This window comes from Dermochelys coriacea, chromosome 1, assembly GCF_009764565.3.
Source record: "Dermochelys coriacea isolate rDerCor1 chromosome 1, rDerCor1.pri.v4, whole genome shotgun sequence".
NCBI lineage: Eukaryota > Metazoa > Chordata > Testudines > Dermochelyidae > Dermochelys > Dermochelys coriacea.
In genome coordinates this window covers 43,579,671-43,601,751 of record NC_050068.2, presented here as the reverse complement: position 1 = coordinate 43,601,751, position 22,081 = coordinate 43,579,671, and the positions used below count along the sequence as shown (strand labels likewise).

The following is a 22,081-nucleotide window of genomic DNA, read 5'->3' as shown; positions in this document are numbered from 1 at the left end:
GAAAAGGAGGACTTGTGGCACCTTAGAGACTAACACATTTATTGGAGCATAAGCTTTCGTGAGCTACAGCTCACTGCATCGGATGCATTTCCTGGACAAACCAAGAGCCTTGCCCTGGTCTTGCCCCCACTGAAGTGCATGGGGACAGGATCGGGCCCACGTTGCCAAATGGCTGTCTCTGGGGGCTCCAGCCCTGACCAGAGCACGGGGCAGCCCCTGCCACCCGCTGACACGAGGCAGACCCGCCGCCCCCCTCCCCCCCCCGCAAAGGCATCTCTCGCCCTGCGCCCTCCTGCGGCTCGCGCCTCCAGCTCAGCTCCCCCGCCCGAGCTCCCGTCCCGCGCAGCCGGCCCAGAGGTGGCGGGAGCCGCAGCGGCGCGGCGCGCGTGTTGCCCCGGCTGCTGCCTTCGCCGGGGCCTGCGGGCTTCGCCCCCGCCCGGCGGCGCGTGTCCCCCCCGCGCCCGGCGGCAGCATCATGCCGAGCGGGGCTGGCCTGGGCAGGGCGCTGAGGATGTCTCTGCAGAGAAAGTCCAGGATCCATTCCGCGGCTGGTAAGGGCGGGGGGGGGGGGCGAGGATGCCCCGCAGCCTGAAGGGGGGGGGGGAGGGACAGGTCTGGCGGAGGAGGGGGAACCTACCCCCGACCGTCGCGCAGCAGCCGCCTCGTCCTCCTTCTCTTGGCCGGGGGGGGGGAGGGAGCGAGGGGGGGTTGGTTGGTTTGTTGTTAATATCCTGCAGCTTGACGTCAGCTGTCAAGCTAATTTATAGCGGTTGCCAATTTAATGAGACACAGTAGCAGCGGGAATCCTGTTCAGGCTTAGACTCCCCCCCCCCGCCCCCCGCCAGCCAATGAGCGCATTGATTCGGGGTGCAATCATCTCCCCTTTTGCTGGGGGAAAGGATGGGAGAAGCCCCAGTTCTCTCCGCAGCAGCGGTTTCGTGGTGTGCTTTCGACGCCGTGTCCCGGCTGGGTGCTTTTGTTTGCTCTGATGCAGTGTTGTTGCATATGGGACTTTTGCAAGGGCTTGCTGCAGTCTGCAGAGCTACGAGCAGGTCACAGCGCTGCAGGTTCGGGTGGGCGTGCAATAGGTGGGCGCACACACGAGGAACACACACACACACACACACACACCAATAGAGCCGCACAACACACAAATACACACGCCACACAAAACAATACACCGGCGCTGCCATACCCAGAACGCGTAAATCGTACATAAGAACACAAAATCACACAAACAACACATCTGCACCAACACACACAAAAGTCTACGCAAACAGACACAGGATGCATATGAGCTTTGGTAACCTGAATTGTCTTTCACAACGATGATCCCTTCCCGTGTACGCTATGAAGCGTGCGTTAAGCCCTGAGTGTAGAGAATCTGGGGCTCATAGAAAGGATGCTGCCCTTTAGACATAGCATAGCTAAGGACATGTTCTCTAGGTTCAGAAGCTGTGTAATCAGTGCCCCCCTCTGTTTTTGATGGTTTGTTTTAGGCAGAAGAATTCCTTATGCGCCTATAAAATTGTTTTATTTCCTGTAGTGGGGGATGGGGGGTGGGAGGGGATGAGGTAAGTATTCTTTTTACTGGAGGTAAACCAGCAAGCACATTCATAAGTGAATGTGCTTGCACTGAAACTCTGATCATGATTGGAGAAATCTTAATGCAGGCACTTGTCAATAAAGGGCCAGTAAAAAGAAAAGGAGTACTTGTGGCACCTTAGAGACTAACAAATTTATTTGAGCATAAGCTTTCCTGAGCTACAGCTCACTTAGTAGTTACTGGAACTTCACTTGTGCCTTCACTTGCATACGATGAAAGTCAACTTTATTGCAATATGCCATTTGATATGACTGTAGGATTGCCTAGGGATGGATTATAAAATTTCCTAAAATGTCCATGTAGGTGAATTCCTTTAATCTGCTTCATAAGAAAGAAGAGGAAACTAGAATAATTTGGGGTGAAATCCTGGCTCCACTGAATCCCCAATGAAAAGATTCCCATTCTGATCTCACTTATGCCAGTCTTACTGTATTATATACCTTCAATAGCCTCAGTGGAGGTACTTCTGATTTAATCCTTGTTTACACCCAGGTTTAAACTGTGCAACTTTTATGTCTGGACAAGGCTTTACACTGGTGTGAGAGCAGAATTAGGCCTTGTCTGCAGAGTTTTGTTCACAAAAGTCAGCTTTCACCGACAAAACAGTGGAGGTGTACACACTACAATGCTTTTGCCTTTGACAAAAGGCTCTTCCATTGCGGATATAATAAAACCACCTCAATGAGAGGTGTAGAGCTTTTTGCGGGAAAGTTAGATAGACAAAGTGTCAGTGTAGACTCTGTGCTTGGTTGTTGCTGTAAATGACCTCCAGGAGATGTGCCACAATGCCAATCCTGACCTCTCTGGTCAGCAATTTGAACTCCTCTGCACTGCACCCGGGTCACAAGCATCTGCCCCATCCCTTTTAAAGGACAGGAAATTTTTGAAATTCCACTTTCTGTTTTCTTGGCGTTTCCTTCCCACATTTTCCCATGGAAGCTCCACACAGCAAATGCTCTCCCATTTGGAGCTCACATGAGTTGTTGGGTCTGCTCGCTCTGTAGGGAGTGGAGGCTGTGCAGTTCCAATTCTGCTCCAGCTGTAGGAACTTCAGTATCTATGGTCAGATTTCTAGTGGCATGTTGGATAAGGGCTATGAACAGGACACGCATCAGTGCCATGTGAAGATAAAGGAGCTGAGGCAGGCATACCAGAAGACAAGGGAGTCAAACCGTAGCTCTGGTGCTGCATCAAAGACCTGCCACTTCTATAAGGAGCTGGATGCCATCCTCAGTGGCAACTCCACCTCCACTGCCAAGAGCCCCAGGGATACTTCAGGAGGGTTGGAGACAGTGGACAGCAGACTCAACCCCAAGGACAAAGTGGTGGACGAGGAAGTGGAGTTGAAGGACAAGATGGGACAGGTGACAGGGTCGTCCAGTACTGAGGCGAGCCAGGACGTCTTCTTGACCCCCGACGGTTCGAGCCAGTCCTAGCAGTCCATCTCTGGTGGGCATGATGCAGGAGAGGGGAGCTCTGGTAAGTTATCTTTTTGAATAGATGCTGCTTGGTTATATGAGATAGAGCTGTCCTTTGCTTTGTTTTATGCTAGAAGTGGGTTAAGGGATAGAAATGTACAAGACTAGCTGTGTTTGCCTGTGCTTCACATTTCCCTGTGCAGCTATGCAGTGGGTCAGAACAGTGTGTTAATACACAAGATTTAATGGGAATCATCCAGAGTTCTCTCTAGGACAGTGGTTCTCAAAGTGTGGGTCGGGACTCCAATTTTAATAGGGTCGCCAAGGCTGGTGTTGACCCTGGGCCCCAGCAAGTCTGAAGCCCAACCCCACTGCCCAGGGCTGAAGCCCAAGCCCCACTGCCTTGGGCTAAGGTTACATGCTCCCTGCCCAGGGCAGAAGTCCTTGGGCTTCAGCTTTGCCCGCCCATCACCACCAGGGGTGGCGGGGCTCAGGCAGGCTCAGTCTTCAGTCCCCTCTCCTGGGGTCCTGTAGTAATTTTTGTTGTCAGAAGGGGGTTGAAGTTTTGAGAACCACTGCTCTAGGAAACTTTCCTGGAGGTACTTGCTAATCCTCTGCCGAAGATCCCTTGGCAGAGCTGTTTTGTTCCTGCCCCCGTTGCAGGAAACTTTCCTCCTCCAATTGGCAATCACTTGTGCAGGGCCCAAAGTGACACAAAGGCAAGCAGCATAGGGAACCGGTCTGAAGCCACACACATGCAAGCGATGCACCCTTGTATCCTTGCTTGTCCTCAGGAGTGAGATTTTGGCTTCAAGAACCCTTGCCCATGGAAAATGGTGGCAGAATTTACAATTCTGTCCCTAGTTGCTTGCAGTGATCCTGTTAAAAAAACACCAAGATCCTTTTCCTCATATTGAGGCCCTCCCCCACCAGCGGCCGAACTCACCATATGTAGGGCGTTTGCTGAGCTGTGTGCTTGCCAAGGGACAGTGAGAAAGAGGTGTATTTTACTATTATGATTCGATGCTGTGAGTGCAGTAATAGTCATGCTTTTGTTTATTGTTTCTTGTGTTTCTGCAGATGTGGCCTTCAGGGAAAACCCCTACACACCGGTGGAGCTCGTCTGCCACATAAGGAAGTGACTGAGGTGGAACAAGGAGGACATGTTTCGGGAGGTGCCCCCAATCCTCTGATGATGCAAAACAAGAACACAGGGTGTGAGAGAAATAGTAAATGAAAATTTTAAAATAGATAGGCAGGAGAGGAAGGAGAGCGAGAAGCAAATTTTAGTGGGCCAGGAGCAGATGATAAAAGTGATGGAGGAGGAAACAGAGATGTTGAAGTCCCTAATCATGCTGCAGGCAGAATACGTGAGTTCTCACCCCCACCCCCACAGCCCATCCAGAACTGCTTGCCATGCCCTCCCCAAACTCCTCCCACACATTATTTGCAGCTTCCCATCCTGTCCCAGTACCCCGTTCACTCCACCCTTTCGGACAGCTTCCAAAATGCTAGCTGGAGTTACACACAGCTATGGGAGACTCCATCAGAAGAGTGCCCTTCACTGTTATCTCCCTTTCCAGCAAGCATTTTCTGTGTGTTGTTAATTGGTATTTAATAAAAAATACTCTCTGAAAGATAATCAATCTTTATTTGTCACCTACACACCGTGGTTGCTGCTGGAATTAATACACAGTGGCAATTGGTACATTTGCAGACTACAAATCATAGGAAGCAATCATCAAAATTTTCATGCAAGGCAGCAAGTTAACAAATCATAGCAGAAGGCTTTATAGAAAGACACATGACTGGAACTCATTGTCAAAATGGTGCCTCAAAGCCTCCCTGATTCAAATAGCCCCCTGTTGTGCCCCTCTAATAGCCTTGGTGTCTGGCTGCTCAAAATCAGCTGCCAGGTGATCTGCCTCCACACTCCACTCCGGGGGAAACTTTTCACCTTTAGCCTCACAAATATTATGCAGCGCACAGCAGGCTGCTATGACCATAGAAATATTTTCCTCACTTAGGTCTAACCTGCCATAAAGGCAGTGCCAGCATGCCTTTAAACTGCCAAATACTCGTTGGATGGTCATGCTGCACCTGCTCAGCCTATTGTTGAAACGCTCCTTGTTGCTGTCCAGGTTTCCCATGTGAGGCTTCATGAGCCATGGGAATAAGGGGTATGCTGAGTCTCCCAGGATCACTATGGGCATTTCAACATCCCCCACAGGCATCTTCTGTTCTGAAAAGAAAGTCCTTGCTTGCAGCTTTCTGTACAGGCCAGTGGTCCTGAAGATGCATGCGTCATGCATCTTGCCTGAGCACTCCACATTGATATCAGTGAAACGTCCACGGCAATCCACAAGTGCCTGCTGTACCGTAGAGAAATACTCCTTTCTATTGATTTACTCAGTCGCAAGATGCTCTGGGGCTAAAATTGGGACATGTGTTCCAGCTATCACTCCACCGCATTTAGGGAATCCCATTGCTGCAAAGCCATCCACCATTTCATGCACATTTCCAAGAGTTCTTCATAGTAGGTGCAATTAATGGCCCTGTGTACATGCATGAATGCAATCCCAATGGTCAACTTCCCAATTCCAAACTGATTTGTGACTGATGAGTAGCAGTCTGGAGTCACCAGTTTCCACACAGTGATCGCCACGTACTTCTCCCCCAAGAGGGCAGCTCTGATTTTGGTGTCCTTGTGCTGCAGTGCTGGGGCGAGTGCCACACACAGTTCCAGGAAGGTGCCTTTCTGGTGTAAGTTCTGCAGCCACTTCTTATCATCCCAGACCAGCATAACGATCTGATCCCACCACTCAGTGCTTGTTTCCCGTCCCCAGAAGCGACGGTCCATTGTGTGCAGCTGCTCCATGAATGCCAAAAGTAATCTGGTTTTGTTTCTTTCCATGGCACACGGCAGGTCAGGCATCTTGGATTCCTGTTCAGATTGGGAGCCCATGATATCATAGAATCATAGAATTTTAGGGTTGGAAGAGACCTCAGCAGATCATCTAGTCCAATCCTCTGCTCAAAGCAGGACAACACCAACAAAATCATCCCAGCCAGGGCGTTGTCAGGCTGGGCCTTAAAAACCTCCAAGGATGGCGATTCCACCACCTCTTGAGGTAACCCATTCCAGTGCTTCACCACCCTCCTAGTGAAATAGATTTTTGTAATATCCAACCTAGACCTTCCCCACTGCAACTTGAGAGCATTGCTCCTTGTTCTGTCATCTGCCACTACTGAGAACAGCTTAGCTCCATCTTCTTTGGAATTCCCCTTCAGATAGTTGAAAGCTGCTATCAAATCCCCCCTCACTCTTCTCTTCTGCAGACTAAATAAGCCCAGTTTCCTCAGCCTCTCCCCATAAGTCATGTGCCCCAACCCCCTAAGAATTTTTATTGCCCTCCATTGGACTCTTCCCAATTTATCCACATCCTTTCTGTAGTGGGGGGCCCAAAATAGGATGCAGTACTCCAGATGTGGCCTCACAAGTGCCAAATAGAGGGGAATAATCACTTCCCTTGATCTGCTGGCAATGCTCCTCCTAATGCAGCTCAATATGCCGTTAGCCTTGTTGGCAACAAGGGCACATTGTTGACTCATATCCAACTTTTTGTCCTTAGTAATCACAGGTCCTTTTCTGCAGAACTGCCGCTTAGCTAGTCAGTCCCCAGCACATAGCAGTGCATGGGGATTCTTCCATCCTAAGTGCAGGACTCTGCACTTGTTCTTATTGAACCTCATCAGATTTCTTTTGGGCATTCCTGCAATTTATCTAGGTCATGCTGGACCCTATCCCTTTCCTACCCTATCCTACCTGATCATCATACTGCATGATCAGCCGCGTTGTGTTCATAACAGTAACCATAATAGTAGAAAGCAGTGCAGGATCCATCCTTTCAGGCAGAAACAGTGGGCGCATAGTAAACGGGTCGCTGAAAAGTAACTTGAAACATAGTCCGAAGCCCATGGAATGATGAGACAGAAAAAACTGCATCATGGGACATTGAGCCCACACCCATGATGCTCTGTGATCCACTCTGCCTTTCCACAACTCCTAGCTGCAGAAGGTGGCGAGTTGCACAGTGGGATAGCTACTAACCAGGCACTACTCTCGCTGTCACTGTGGACGCTCTCAACCGACAGAAGAAGCGTTCTGTGAACATGCACAAGTGATGTAATTATACCAGTTTTTGATTGTTGGTGTAACTTACATTGACAAAACTCTGTAGTGTAGACAAGGCCTTAGATGCTATTTAGAAAAGTGACACAAAGGTTGCTTGCTCAAGAGCTACAAAGTATTACTATCACAATTGCTTGGTGAACGGGTCAATTACGTTTTATTTTGAGTATTTATCTGGAGGATGATAGAAAACTTTGAATAGCCACATGCATCTCTTTTTCACTAAACGGACTAGACAATTTGCTCAGGAAAAGTTAACTATGCTGAATGGAACCAGCTATGCATTTTCACAGTCAGGAACTGTCTGAGGCTACACACAGTCAGGATCAACTGAATTTCAAAGTTGTTTGTGTGATGGCATTGCAAAATGCAGGGACCCTTTCAGAAGTGATGGGATGTGTGTGTGGGTGTATCTTTTTGAATATATGGTCTGGATCTGGTAACCCTGTCTTGATCCATTGCTATTCACACTTTCCTTAGTTATCCCATTTCAGACCTTTTCCCTCTCACAGTTCAGCTCTGATAACAGAACATTTCCAACCTAAAAAGCACTGATTTTTATTCGCCTGTTGGTAAAAATCTAGCCCCATTTATTTTTAAGGGGACTTTTTTTATTTTAATGTAAGCGGGGGAATAGTCCCGCTATTGTGGGGAACTTTCCTGGCTTCTGCACTACCCCGGTGAAGTGGGCTAGCGAAAGGATCTGAGTCCTCGCTCCCACTTCCTTTACCCAGTGGCCTCCCTGCCCTTGAGGACTCCCCTTCCACTCTCCTGTCTGGCAGAGTCCTCGTAACCCCAAAAAAGGCTGGGCCCAGAATTCCTGGGGGGCTCCACCTCCAATCCTGCTGCGGTTATCTAGGATAGGGGTTAGGGTGTCCCCACTCTGGGGTACTCTCTCTGCACTGGGCACTTCTCTGACCCACTGACCATTACATACAAGTTAAAGCAAATGCAAGTTATTTAATCAACAATTAATTTTAAAAAGAATAAGGGAAAATGAGAAAGGTTAAAGGAAACACATCACCCCGCTCTGTGGCAGGGAACATCACAAACAGTGTCTCTGGAATGTCAGGGCAGTTCACAGTCTGTTCCTTGTAAATCCCTGGCCGCCCTCTCAGGCCCTAGCTGTGCTGCAGGGATGCTGTGTGTTGGACACTTGCTCTGGTGGTGGCTTACGCTCTCAGGCTCTAAGTGGTAGGACCCTTCTTACCAGTGTCGCCCCCACCCTATCAGGGTTATGATCCAAGCCTGGCCTGCCGAACTCTTGACTGAGGCATCTCCCTGTGCTGGGCCCACTGCTCAGGGTCCCCCTCGCTCTCCCCAGATGCTCACCGCACCCAGCTCTGGACTGTTCCAGCCCCAGCTTCACCACTCTGTCTCTGCACTGCTGCTGCTACTGCTCTGCCTCCAGCTCCCTGGGCTGCTTCTCTGGCCCCTCTGGCTCTGGTTGCTGCAGCTCTCCTCCCAGGGCAAGTCTGCTCTCTCTGGGCTGTGCCTCTGGCTTTGGGGCTGCAGCTTTGCTCCCAGGACTGGATCTTCTCTCTCTGGATCTGGCACGGCTCTGCTCCCTAGCTCAGCTCGGGCCCCTGCTTTCTCCTTAGCTCGGCCCCACTCTGCCTGACCCAGGCAAATCCAGCTCACACGGAGGTAGGACCTCCCTGGCCTCCTGACTCCCTGATTACCCTGCCCGCCCTGTCATTCAAGCTGACCTGGAGCATTGGCCTCTCCCCATTGTTGCTGGGGACTATCAATCTCAGGGTCCTGATTTTCCATAGACTCTTCCCCTTTTAGTACTGGGAGCTAGCCAACCAAAACACCCCCACTGAATGTTAGTCATGGGGCAACAGTCCCCTTACATGAAGGAGTTAACTTTTTGTCTAGAATATTGTCATTTTGATTCTTACAGACCGTAAAGTATTCTCTCTTTTTTTGAGTGTTTCAGTGACTTATAGCTGGACAGGGTGCAGCAAGTACATGTACTTTGAATTAATATAAGGTGCCCGTACTACAGTAAATTGAAAAGACTTGTATTGTGTCTAGTCATTTGCACCTGTGCTAAGTGGATGTAAAGCACAACCAATCTATTTGGTAGCAGGAATAGCACAGATGCAAATAACTACACAGAGTGCCAGGCAGTGAAGAGTCAGGCACCATGAGTGCATAGCCCCTCCTGCCACTCAAGCAATTAGCCCCTTTGGCCAGTTATATGCATTTCTTCATTGATTTTTAAATTTTTTTTACTTTGCATATCTAAACCCTAATTGCAATGATGCGGTACCAGTTAGATCAGATTGATTAGATTTAAATTATTCTCTAAGAAGCCTCCAACTCTTTGCTTTTGGAGCCACAGACATCAAAAGATGTACCTCTTCCTTTCCTTCCTGGCTCCTTAAGTTCACTAAAAATAAGCGATTGTCAATAATGCACTAGATGGTTGCAAAACAGGGTTTTGGATTTTTATTTTTAGGTTTCAGTAAAAATGTAGAGATCAAATAGATTAAAAATAAATATCCTGTTATCATCCACTGTGGTCTATCCCCACAATCTTCAGTGGGTATGACCGAAGTTGGAATGTACTCTTGTAGAGAGGAAATTAGTCTTTCTTCTCAAGACTTTGAGAACTGAATTATAAATCTTGGATCTGTAGCACAAAACCATCAAGCTTACTGAAAATACTTTCCCTACTCTTCCTAAATTTCTTTTCTAAATATTTATTTCATTTGTTCATGTGAAGAATTTAGTCTTTCTTAATACAGTGGCCCAGAAACCTACTACATTCTGGTTGGTAAAGGCTGCTGCTCTTTACTTCATAAGAGAAATGCTGAGACTGATTATACTTAGATTGTAATCTCTTTTGGGCTGGCGACTATCTTTTTGTTCTGTATTTGTACAGCATCTAGCACAGTGGGATCCTGGTCCATGACTAGGGCTCCTAGGCACTGCCACAATACAAATAATTAACTCTAATTATGCACAAAGTTCTGCTAAATGTACATAGTAAAAGGCTGAAATAGAGAAACTTTGTTCCTCTAATTGCTTTCATTTATGGTCATTTTACAGGTTACTTGTAATTCTAGTAGGTAAAATATTTTCAAATAGGAGTGTGATATTTAGGTTGATGTACCTTTTAGGAAATGACCTCACTAATTATTTTTATTGTGAAGATCAGCTTCAGAAATAAGCACAGTGAAGTCTGAGGCTAGGTCTTACTGCAGAGATAACAAGTTATATACACTCGACTTTACTCTTCTCGAGTCCACATAGTTCAAGTGAGAGCAGCCACATTAGGTATGTCTATACTGCTCAGTTAATCCTGGGTTTGAAGGTGCTTTAAGCCTGGGCTAGTTTATCCAGCTGGAGGTGTGGGTAGACCCCAGACTCCACTTTAATGTGAACTGGAAACCATCTACTATGTAGTGAGGACACAGATGAAATTACTTGAGTGCTGATAGTCCTCTAACTTCCTTCCCTAAATTCCCCCTGAAGGAAGGACAAGTTCTCTTGCAATTGATACAAGATTCCTGGAGGAATCTGGCACAAAGAACCATGGGATATGCCTCTCCCTACCCCGGATGCACACAGGCAAGTGCAGAAATGGTGAGGACACAGTAATGTGGGTAGGGCTTTGCTGTGGGAGTACTCACACGTAGGCTAGACTAACCCTGGTGCCAATCACCTAAGTTAACTATGTAGTGTAGACATATCCTGTGTGAAATAACACTCTAGCACAGTGGTTCTCAACCAGGGGTATGTGTACTCCTGGGAGTACACATAGGTCTTCCAGGGGGTATATCAACTCATCTAGCTATTTGCCTAGTTTTAGAATAGGCTACATAAAAAGCACTAGCCAAATTGATTAAAAACTAAAATATCATACAGACAGTGGCTTGTTTATACTCTTCTATATACCATACACTGAAATGTAAGTACAATATTTATATTCCAATTGATTACTTTTATAATTAAAATGGTAAAATGAGGAAGTAAGCAATTTTTCAGTAATAGTGTTCTGTGACACTTGTATTTTTATGTCTGATTTTGTAAGTAGTTTTTAAGTGAGGTGAAACTTGGGGGTATGCAAGACAAATCAGACTCCTGAAAGGGGTACAGTAATTTGGAAAGGTTGACAGCCACTGCTGTAGCAGCCCGGAGTGATTGTGTTAGCAGCTGACAGGTTGTGCTCTCTTGTGCTGTAGCCTGTATCCCCTGGTGGGGCTGCCCGCTTGAGTGAAATGCACCAGCATGCTTGAAGTAAGGATTTTTGTGTGTGGATGGGACTTAGGTTATAACTTGAGTTAGCTGCAGCATAGACAAATCCTTACAAAGTGGGTCTGCAGGAGCACCAATCTGAGTGGGAGCTTCACTGCTATTCAAGTGAACAGCTTGATGGGAATTTCACGCATGGACTGACCACAGGAACAAGCTCCTAAAATGGTTAGCATTTTGAACTCCTAACCAAAGGCAAAGGCACTGCTTTAGTTTGTGACTGAACGTTAACAGCCAGTTTTTGTGACTGCTGGGCCCAAATTTAGAGGTATGGGTTTTCCTTAGCATTGATATGAGTTACACATGCACATCCAGAGAAGAATTTGTTGTACTCACATTGCTTACCTATCACAGTGATAGATTGAGTAGAAATAATTAGTGATGACAGATAATTTGGCAAGGAGATTCAAGTCAAATAACACCCCCAAACGGAGGTACACACATACACGTGAGCACACGTACGCTTGAGCTGTCTGGTGGCAATTATATAAGTGTTATTGAACTCTGCATCTTCTTTTTATCCATGTTTAACTGGCACATTATTTAATATGATGAGCAGCTTATTCAATCTACATCAAAGGCCTGACCCCTATTCCATTAAGATCAATGAGAGTTTTGCCTGCTTTCAGTAACAACTGATGATAAATTAACATATATGTTGCTTAGGGTGTTGTAATGGTGTACACTAGTGTCTTGTTTTATAATATCACAAAGGGTAACACAATGCAGTCCATTCTCATGCAACATGTGATCATACACAATTGTAAACTATAAGGAGAGAAAGGCTGGTCTAGTGATTAAGGCACCCGCCTAAGACTTAGGAGAGTTGGATTCAATTCATAGTTCCACCACAGTCTTCTTGTATGATCGTGGGTTAGTTTTTCTGTGCTTCAGTTCCCCATCTATAAGATTGGGATTGTAGTACTTCCCTACCTCACAGGGGTTTTGTGTGGTTAAGTACATTCAAGACTATGAGGTCCTCAGATACTGTGGTGGTGGGGGCTATATAAGTACCATAGATAGATAAGCACGTATCATTTCCACACAATTCTGAATAGAATATTCAGACACCTTATATAGTCCTTCCTCTGCTTTGGCTTTAGTAACGCAAATATAAACTCAAATATAAACAGCCAGATGTACCACAGCCTAAGCTTTTCCCCTAAGATTGGCTGTTCCTAGGCAATGTTTTTCCTGCAGGACCTCTCTGTCCCAGGCCCTAGTTCCTTATGTCAAGCTTGATAATTCAATGCCTTTTATATTTTGGTTAGAGCTAGCAAGGCTCACCTGCTAGTAGGACTTAGGAGTTTATCTTCATGAAGGGTTCAAGCACCTGACAGTAGGATGTTCCAAGGAGCCCTATATCTCTGTATAAGTACTGTGACGGGGCAAGGCCAGATGGCTATAGAAAAGTAGTCTTATTGGGCTCCGGGAAGTGGGCGGGCAAAGCCCGTCCACTGCTAAAGGATCCCCCCCAGCCTAAAAGGGGGATCCACAGGACCTAGATACCCAAAAAATTCCGGGGGACAACTAATGAAATAACAGGGACAGGAGTGCAGTCAAAGGGTCAAACAAAGGGAACCGGACGGGGACACCGAGCAGAGAACCCCAGACAGCGCCCAATGCTCCTCAAAGGCGTCAAGGGAGTCAGAGGACGCTGCCCAGAGGAACCCTGTCCGGATATGTGAATGGACCGAGGATCGGAAATAGGCCCCACAGTCACAGGAGACTCCATCGGCCAACCTCCTCACTCTGGTTTTATAGATGGCCATTTTAGCTAGGGCAGGAGGAGGTTGACCAGGAGATCCCATGACTTTGTGGGGCCACGGATAGGGAGTGCATAAATGAGAAGGTGAGGGGAGAAGTGTAACCAAAAACGTAATAAAATATTGGTGAGGAGCCGGAATAGGGGCTGCAGCCTGGCACACTCCAAGTATATATGTGCCAGGGTATCCCTCACGCCGCAAAAGAGGCAGGTGTCTGGGATTGAGGTGAACCGCGCCAAGTACATGCCCGTGCTCACGGCTCCGTGAAGGAGCCGCCAACTGACATCCCCGGCAGGCCTCGGGACTAAGGTGGAATATAGGCTGGCCCACCGGGGCTCCTCACCCTCCAAAGGTGGCAGGAGGTCCTGCCATTTTGTATCGGGGCGGGACATGAGGGTGTGGGCGTGAAGGGTGTGGAGCACGAGCGTGTAGAGATGTTTTCTTGGCGCGGTTTGAAAGCAGACAGGCTGCATCTCGTGCAGCCAGCTTCCAGTGAAGGGGTGAAGGGGTCGCTTGGGTCCACGGGGCAGAGGTCCAATTAAAAGGTCCGGCCGCAGCTCTGGCTCCTGCAGCACCAACCTGTCAACCTCCTTCGGAGGAGACAGAGGAAGGGCTCGATCACCAGAGCATACAGCTGGCCCAAGAGGGGACAGCCCTGCCGTACTCCTCGCCCGAAGCTGACCGGTTTGGTCAGGGTCCAGTTGAGCCTGACCAAACACTCTGCGGAGGCGTACAGCACCCGGAGAAAATTCACAAACCTGGGTCCGAAGCCAAAACGCTTGCAGAGTGCTCAGGAGATACCCGTGATCCGCCTTGTCAAACGCCTTCTCCTGATCTAAGGACAGGAGGGCGAACGACAGACCATCCCTACACCCAAGTTCCAATAGGTCCCGGACCAGATATAGGTTGTCGAAGATGCTGCGGCCCGGGACGGTGTAGGTCTGGTCTGGGTGGACCACGTCCGCCAGCACGGACCCTAGCCGCAGCAAGATGGCTTTTGCCACGACTTTGTAGTCCGTGCTGAGAGCGAGACGGGACGCCAGTTTCGTAAATCGCGGAGGTCCCCATTCTTCAGCAATAAGGCCAGCACGGCTCGCCTGCACGAAAGAGGGAGGACCCCGCTCTGCAAAGATTTGGCCCAGACGGTGACTAGGTCTGGGCCCAGGACGTCCCAGAACACGCGGTAGAACTCCACGGTCAGCCCGTCCATGCCTGGAGATTTATTGGTGGGCATACGACGGAGGGCTTCCGAGAACTCGGCCAGAGTGAGAGGCAGCTCTAGCCGGTCTCGGTTGCCCGCGCTGACCGTCGGGAGCTCCTCCCAAAGCACTCTGCAAGGGTTAGGATCGGTCGGATTCGGAGAAAAGGCTTGCGTAGAAGGCTCTCGCCCTCCCGCACATATCCACCGGATCCGTGAGGGGGGTGCCATCTTCTGCCAGTAGGCAGATGATATGTTTCTTAGCCCCCCTCTTTTTCTCCAGGGCGTAGAAGAAGCGGGAGCCACGATCCATCTCCCGAAGGAGATGGATGCGGGATCGAACAAAGGCACCCCGGGCCTGATGGTCCTTGAGGGTCCAGAGCTCCTCCCGCTTCTCCCGGCACGCTCCGCAGAGGGGTGGATCCTCGGCGCTGGCGGCCAGAGGCTTCTCCAGCTCTAAGACCTCCCGTTCCAACTGCTCTATCGCTGCATCCCTCCGTCGGCTGGTGCCCCGGGTGTAGTCACGGCAGAAGAGCCGGGCACGCACCTTCCCTAGGTCCCACCACCGCCGCGCCGAGGGAAAGGCACGCCGCTGCCTCGCCAGGCCAGCCAGAACTCCCGGAAGGACGCCACGAAGCCCGCATCCTCCAGCAAGCTGTTGTTAAAGTGCCAATAGGCCGGCCCCGGCCTCTCCGCGCAGAGGGAGGCTGTCATGGTGGCTATATGAAGGTCAGAAAATGGGGCCGACCGGATGCTGGAGGAGTGGGCTCGTGAAAGATGAAAGCGTGATAAATAAATGCGGTCCAACCGGGAGTGGCGCGACCGATGGGCCTCCACCCGGACAAAGGTGAACGTGGAAGTGTCATCCGGGTAGTGGTCGCGCCAGACGTCCACCAGGGAGTGGTGTTCGACTATCTCCTGGAGGACGGCGACGGCGGCCGGGCTCTTCTCGGTCCCCGAGCAGTCCCGTTCCTCAAGGGTGATGTTAAAGTCCCCTCCCAGGACCAGGCACTCCTGAGGATCCAAGGTGCCGAGGAAGGCGGATGCCTGCTGATAGAATTGCAGCCGCTCCGGGCTCGCTGCTGGGGCATAGATGTTGACGAGGTTGACTACGAGCCCCTCCATGTGGACCCGGAGGTGCAGCAGGTGACCTGGCACAGCCTCGGCGACCCCCAGCATCTCGGGCCGTAGGTCAGGGGAGAACAGGGTCGCCACTCCAGCCGTATGAACTGTGAGGTGGCTAAAGTAGACCCTGTCCCCCCAATCCAGCTGCCAGCTGTCTTTGGCGGTCGAATCCATATGGATCTCCTGCAGGAAAACCATAGAGTACCTCCCCTCCCGAAGGAAGGAGAGCATCTGGGACCTGTGGAGACCCATCCTACAGCCGCGGGTGTTCAATGTTGTGATGGTAAAGGGTGCCATGAGGAGGGCTGGGGGGGATCCTCGCTGGCAGGGACGCTCGCGGCTCCTGGCGGGCCGCGCAGCAGTCCGTGACCCACCCTGTAGGTGAGTAAGGAGTCACGGAAGAGGCGGACCCGCTGGTAGGCCGCGGCGCCCTGTCTCCCGGTCCTTTTACCCTCCCCCATGAGTGCCCTTGTGGCCTGGAGGATTTGATTAAAGTCCCCCCATCGCTGGAGGGCAAGCTGGACTTTGTTGCGGGAGCCACGGACGTCTTCTAGAAACTCCCGCAACTCCTCTCGCAGCGCATGGGCGGCTGGGGTTACGGTCTGGTTACTCCCCGACGGGGCTCTTGGTACAGCCCCGTGGCCCACCGAGACGGGCAGACAGGGTGCGGACCCCCGACGGGGCTCCTGATGGGTTGACCTGAATGCTGGGGCGATAGGGGGCGGCGGATGGAGGATAGAGCCCCTGGTGGGTCGGGACGGGTAAACACAAAGGCCGTTCCCTGGGAGTCATCTGTTGGAAAGGGGAAGGAGACAGTCCCAGGGCTGGCAATAACATCTCGGGAGGTGGATGGGATAAGGGCAGGGGCAGGGTTAGAGGTGAGAGTCTGGGTCGGGAGAGGGCTCTCACTGATGCCAGGCGCAAGCTCTCTGGTGGATTTGGCAGCCACGGCATCAGGAGGTGGACTCTCTTCTGTAGGGCCCTCTCCCGGGAAGGAGGTCGAATGCTCCTCACCAGCGAGGGGTGCCCTGGTGGCTCAGGTTCCAGCCGTGTGGCACTGGCCGTCGCCTCAACAGGCTCGGCGGCTCTCAGCGGGGTGCCCTCTGCAGCTGGGTTGATGGAGGAGTCCAGGAGCTCCTCGGAGGTGGGAGCGGAAGCAACGGTTAGGGGGAGGGAACATGGGGAAAGGGGGGCTGGAGTGAGGTCTCCCAGATCGAGGCCTGCTGGCATAGGATCGTCCTCCCCCTGGTGACCGGGGTCAGACCCAGGGCCTCGATCTCCTCATATATAGACGGGAAATTGTTTTCCGCTACCCCGGGATTCTCCCCGCCGACACCTGATGAGATGATTGCTTCGGGGCACACTGGGGTTTCAGATGGTGCCTCGGGGGTCTTGGAGGGGAGGGACTCCCATGGAGGGGAGATACTGCCTTCCACTTCTGCCACGTCTTCCCCAGCTGGCTCTGGTGGATGGAACACACCCGTGGGTAGAGAAGAAGGCTCGCATCAGTGCCCCCCTTCCTGGTCTTCCGGGGGGCCTCCGCATCAGATGAAAGGAGCGGAGCTCGAGCCTTCCACTTGCCCTGCTTCCCCTGGACTAGGGCCCAGCCCTCCATGGCATCATCCGGGGGCTGGCTAGCAGGGGTTGTATCAGGGGGCAGAGGCGGTGGCTCAGGGACTCAAGGGGGTAATGGTGGAGCAGCACAAGGGAGGGAAGATTCCCCTTGGGGCGGGCCCTCTCCCATGCCCGGTGGTGTCCCTGCCACACCCTCCTCCACAGGCCCCGCCAGATTGCAAGCAGTGGGGGCGGGGCTCTCCCGCTCGTCTGGGCATAGTTGGGGAGGTGCCCCTTGGGCCTGAGTGGGAGCAATGGTGGACTGGGAAGGAGGAGGGGTGGTTTCGGGCGCCTGGCAGAGGTAGCACCGGGCCTCCCCCATGGAATAATGCACCCGGTAATGGGCCCCCTAGTAGGGGACTAGGAAGGACCCCTCCAGCGCCTTTCTGTCACGTGCCGCCGGCGGCAGTTGAAGCTGCACTTGCCGGCGGAACGAGAGGATGTGACGGAGGGCGGGGTCTTTGCAGCCCAACGGGAGAGGGCTGATGACAGAGATGGGCTTCCCCAAGGTACAAAGGGCGGGTAACAGGGCGGCATTGGGGAGAAAGGGAGGAACGGAGGTCAGGACCAGGTGGACGCCCAGGTCCTCTAGCGGCTCTAAGGGGACAAAGACGCCCCCTACCGCCAGGCCCTTCTCCACCGCCTCCTGGGCGGCGGCCTCCCATGTTAAGAAGAAGACGACCTTGCCATACATTTTGGAGGCCGCCACAATGGCCGTGGGCCCCACCACCCTCGCCAACGCCCGCACATAGGTCTCCACGTTGTGCGAGGCGGGCACCAGGAGGCAAAGGATGCCTGTGCTTTGTGGTCATCGTGGGAAAGGGGCCCCGGCCGCTATAGATGGTAGTGGAGGCAGTGGGCAGGAGAGATTATGTAGCGGCAGGCGGGTGGGCTGCCGCCACCTGGGCGTACGCCCTGGGGGCCGGGGGAGGGACACCCGCAGAGCTGATGGAGGGAACAGCAGGGAGGGACGCCCCAGCCGGCGGTGGGGTCGGGGCATTGGGGGCAGCCCCTGCCATGGAGGACCTGGTCTTCTTAGCAGGGCCCTTCCCTTTCTTCTTCCCGTGGCCCTTCCTGCCGGCTGGGGGGGCTCCCCCCGAATCTGAGGGGGTGAGAGACGTGGCAGCAGTGGAGGTCACCCCGGTGCCCGTCGCTGCTGGTGCCCCAGCGGGGGAGGTGGCAGATGGTTCGGCAGCGGAGGTAGAAGCTTGGGGGGGTGACGGAGGGGTAGGTGGGGGAGGGGGAGCTCGGGCTGCTGGAGGGGTCCCACTCGTCTCATCCCCCTCCATCATGAGCAGGGAGGGAAGGAGAGACATCAGAAGGAGGAGGGGAAAGGGGAAACAGGTCGACCACTCCTCCCCGCTAGGCTGCAGGCAGGGGAGGAGGGCGCCAAAAGGGGTGGGCTGGACGGGGGCAATCAGGGGTTAGGGGTCAGTCACCGACACAAGGTGGAATTCCGGCTCCTCTTGGTGCACTAGGGTAGGGGGGGATACAACAACATTCGGGGTGCAGTGAAAGGGGTTGAAACTAAAATGGGGAGTTGCACAAGCGCATGCTAGAGGGCTTGGGCACACGAAGCGAGGGGCTAAGCAGTCTGGAGGTAGAACAGGGAAACCAAGGGGCTAGCTTCAGAGGCTGGGGTGGGGCAAACAAACAAAGGCTGCAGAAGGAAATGGGTGGGGCAGGCAAACAAACTGAAGCTAGTAAGGGGGGCTGGGGCAAAAAGGGGGGGCAAAGCTACAAGTGGCAAATGGGGCAGGTAGTAAAGGGCAAAGCTGGGGAGTAGGCAGTCCGGGGGGGGGGGTACATGCACTCATGTGCACTTGCACAAGTCTTTTTTAGCTGGCTGCTGCTTCTGGCCCAAAGGGTGGAAATAGGGCATGGTAAGCCAAGCAAGCAGCTGAGTCCAGAGGCAGGAGCTGAGGCAGATGGTATACAGCCAGTGGGGGTGGTGGAGGGGGCAGTGGTCGTGGTAGTAATGGTGGAGGTTGGGGGGACACACAGATGGATTGGGGGGCAGCTCCACGCCACATCCCCTGTGTCCCTGGAAACACAGTCAAGACCCACCACAAGAGCACAGTTTGAAAATTACTCAGTCTTAGGCCCCCTCCACGGTGGTCTGCAAAGACTCTAGGTGCTCCCCCACTGGTAGATGGTCCTCTTCTTCTCCTCCTCGGGCTTTAGCAGCTCCAACCAGCAGACGCAGCAGCAGCAGCAGCAGCTCCAGGAACTGCAGGTGGTGGTCCAGGCAGGCAGAAAGGACCCCTCTCAGGTGGTGGTAATGGTGGTGGTGTCCACAACAGCAGTGGCTGGGGTCCCTCACTCCTCCTCTCTGGGGAGTGGGCTAGCAGCCCCCCCCCGGGCTGCAGTTGCAGCAGTAGCAGCACCCAAGTGTGGGGGGTCCAGCAACCAGGTAGCAGAGAACGGGGGGTGTCTGGCCCAGCCAGGGGAGCAGCTGGAGCAGCAGGGAGAGCTTAGGGCCTAGCAGCAGCAGGAGTAGCAGCTTCCCACCTCCCTCCAAGCTAGAAGGCTATGGGAGAGCATTGGGAGGGAGAGAGAGAGAGATTAGCTCCAGGCTAAACAAATCCCTGGTACCAGGTTAAGTGAAATGGAAGCTGCTCCAGGTCAATTAAGACACCTGGGGCCAATTAAGAACTTTCCAGAAGGCAGGGAGAAGGCTATGTTGATTGGGACACCTGAAGCCAATCGGGGCAGACTGAAACTAGTTAAAAGCCTCCCAGTCAGTCAGGTGTCTGTGCATGTTAGGAGCTGTGAGAGGAAGTTGTGCTGTTGGAGAGGCTGAGTAGTACACACCATATCAGGCACAAGGAAGGAGGCCCTGAGGTAAGGGTGAAGTGGAGCTTGAGGAAGTGAGGGCTGCTGTGGGGGAAGTAGCCCAGGGAATTGTACGTGTCATGTTTCTAAAAGGTCAGCTACCATAGCTGATACTATTAGGGTCTCTGGGCTGGAGCCCGGAGTAGAGGGTGGGCCTGGGCTCCCCCCCCCTTGCCCCCTGTTTAATCACTGAGACTGGGAGACAACAGAGACTGTGCGAGGAAGGATAACTTCTCCTCACCTCCCTCGCTGGCTTATGATGAAAATGGCCAGTAGACTGTGACCCTTGTCTCTAGAGAAAGAAGGGTTACATGGAGGGTCACAGTGAGCCTCTGAGGTTAGTGAAATCTTCCAGGAAACGTGGGACTCACAGAGGCAAAGACAGAGCTTTGTCACAGTACCTAGAATGTCAGCCATTTAAAACTGCCAAAAAACAATTCATTTTCTGTAATGGAAAAACATTCTTTCCTACAGAAAGATCTTAGGAGACTAGGAAACCATATTAAGGAAGTTTTCATTGCAGAACTGTTGTAAGCTTTTTTGTTGTAAGCAGGTATTAAAGAAGTTGTATTCACCCTGGCTGTCAATAGAGTGAGGATTTTATATGTAAAGGCCCAATGTTTCAAAAAAGCCAGTGTGCCTAATTTTTTGTGTATGTCCAATCTGAGACATACTGGGTTTGCTGAGCTCCTGCAACTTCCACTGGCTTCAATTGGAGTTTGGGTACTCAGTACTTTTGAAAATTGGCCCTACGGTGTCTCAGGTTGAGCACCCAGAAACTGTAGCACTCAGAATTAGTAACTATGTCTGAAATTTCAGCTTTTACACAAGATCTTTGCACTGTAGTGAAAATTTGCTGAGACACTATGGTCCACTGTACCAGCATAGCAGCCATTCTCAGTCCATTGAAGATGAAAATCCTCCTCCTATGCATCTGATAAGCTGAAGAGGTTAGCTAAAACTGCGCTCTGTGTAGCCTGCACAAGTTGGCACTCTTAGCCAAGTCTGTTTTCCCTTTGACCTTTCTCCTGTGAACTATCATGCCAAATGGCTCTCTCCAGATAATTTTTATTGCTGCCAACCTCCTAATATACAGTAATGTCTTAAGCTTTTAGGACAGCTGCATTGTCACAGAAATTTGTATTTGATGTTTGTTTTTTCCTGTATCATGTTGCATTGTGGCATATTTGAATTAATTTTCACTAATATGTAGTAATGCAAATGTTAGAATACCAATTACTGACAATTATCTACAGAACTTGAACAGCTGCTGTAGTGCCTTACCTCTGTGAATGAATGGTTAATCACTCCCCTTCTCAGCAGCACTACAAATGTTGCTGAAAAGGCATAGAAAAGTCAGTTGGGTATCTCTGCAGCAGCAATAGCTTTCTTCTCCAGGGTCAGTCATTAATTAGATCAGACCTGTCCTTTTGATCAACATATATAAAGTGCTTTCCTTTCAGTTTACAATTACTGCATAATCTATTCCTTACCTGGCTGAGCCTTTCAGAGGAATTGCAGATGATAACTTATGTGAGAGCACAACACCGCTGAAAGCTTTAGATCAGCAATTCTCAACTAGAGCTAATTGAAACTTTTTGGTTTGTTTTATTGAAAAATGGCCTTTTTTCCTAAATAATTTTCTGTGAAAAATTGCTGATGTGAAGTGTTGTGCCTTTTTTCAGTAGTTTAAGAAAAATTGTTGAAAATAACAAAATGGTTGTCAATTTTTTTTGCTTTTCTGTAAACAAAATATTGTCTAGTGATTTTGATAAGGTTTTAGTTAAAAATTGCAAAAAAAATTCACAGAAAAACTGAGAAAATATAATGTTTCAGCACTGAACAGTTCAATGTGAAAACAAGTTAAATGTTTTCACTTTTTCTGGTAAAACTATGTTTGGAGTTTTCAGCAAGTCGTGTTTTCAGCCTTCTCCATACTGTGCCCCCCATGTCATTACAGAAAAATATTTCAGGACACTGCCTCTTACTCAGCCATCAACAAAGGGAGGGTCATCCCCGTCCCCTGTACTTCTGTGGAAAAACCCAGGGCATCGTGATTCC

The 22,081-nt window shown here is 51.0% G+C and overlaps 1 protein-coding gene and 1 long non-coding RNA gene across 2 annotated transcripts in view; both read left to right on the top strand.

Moving 5' to 3' along the window:
* The first annotated feature begins 441 nt into the window (after positions 1–441).
* The window catches only part of ATP8A2 (ATPase phospholipid transporting 8A2), a 663,533-nt gene continuing 641,893 nt past the window's right edge, over positions 442–22,081 (top strand). Inside the window, exon 1 of the mRNA XM_038388027.2 lies at positions 442–551. Coding sequence (XP_038243955.1) covers positions 476–551 — 76 coding nt within the window. The 5' untranslated portion in view covers positions 442–475. The remainder of the gene's footprint in view (positions 552–22,081) is intronic.
* Positions 2,100–4,223, top strand: LOC122457908. Its single transcript, XR_006277632.1, has 2 exons — positions 2,100–3,085; positions 4,105–4,223. It is a non-coding gene; the product is annotated as an uncharacterized LOC122457908 (long non-coding RNA).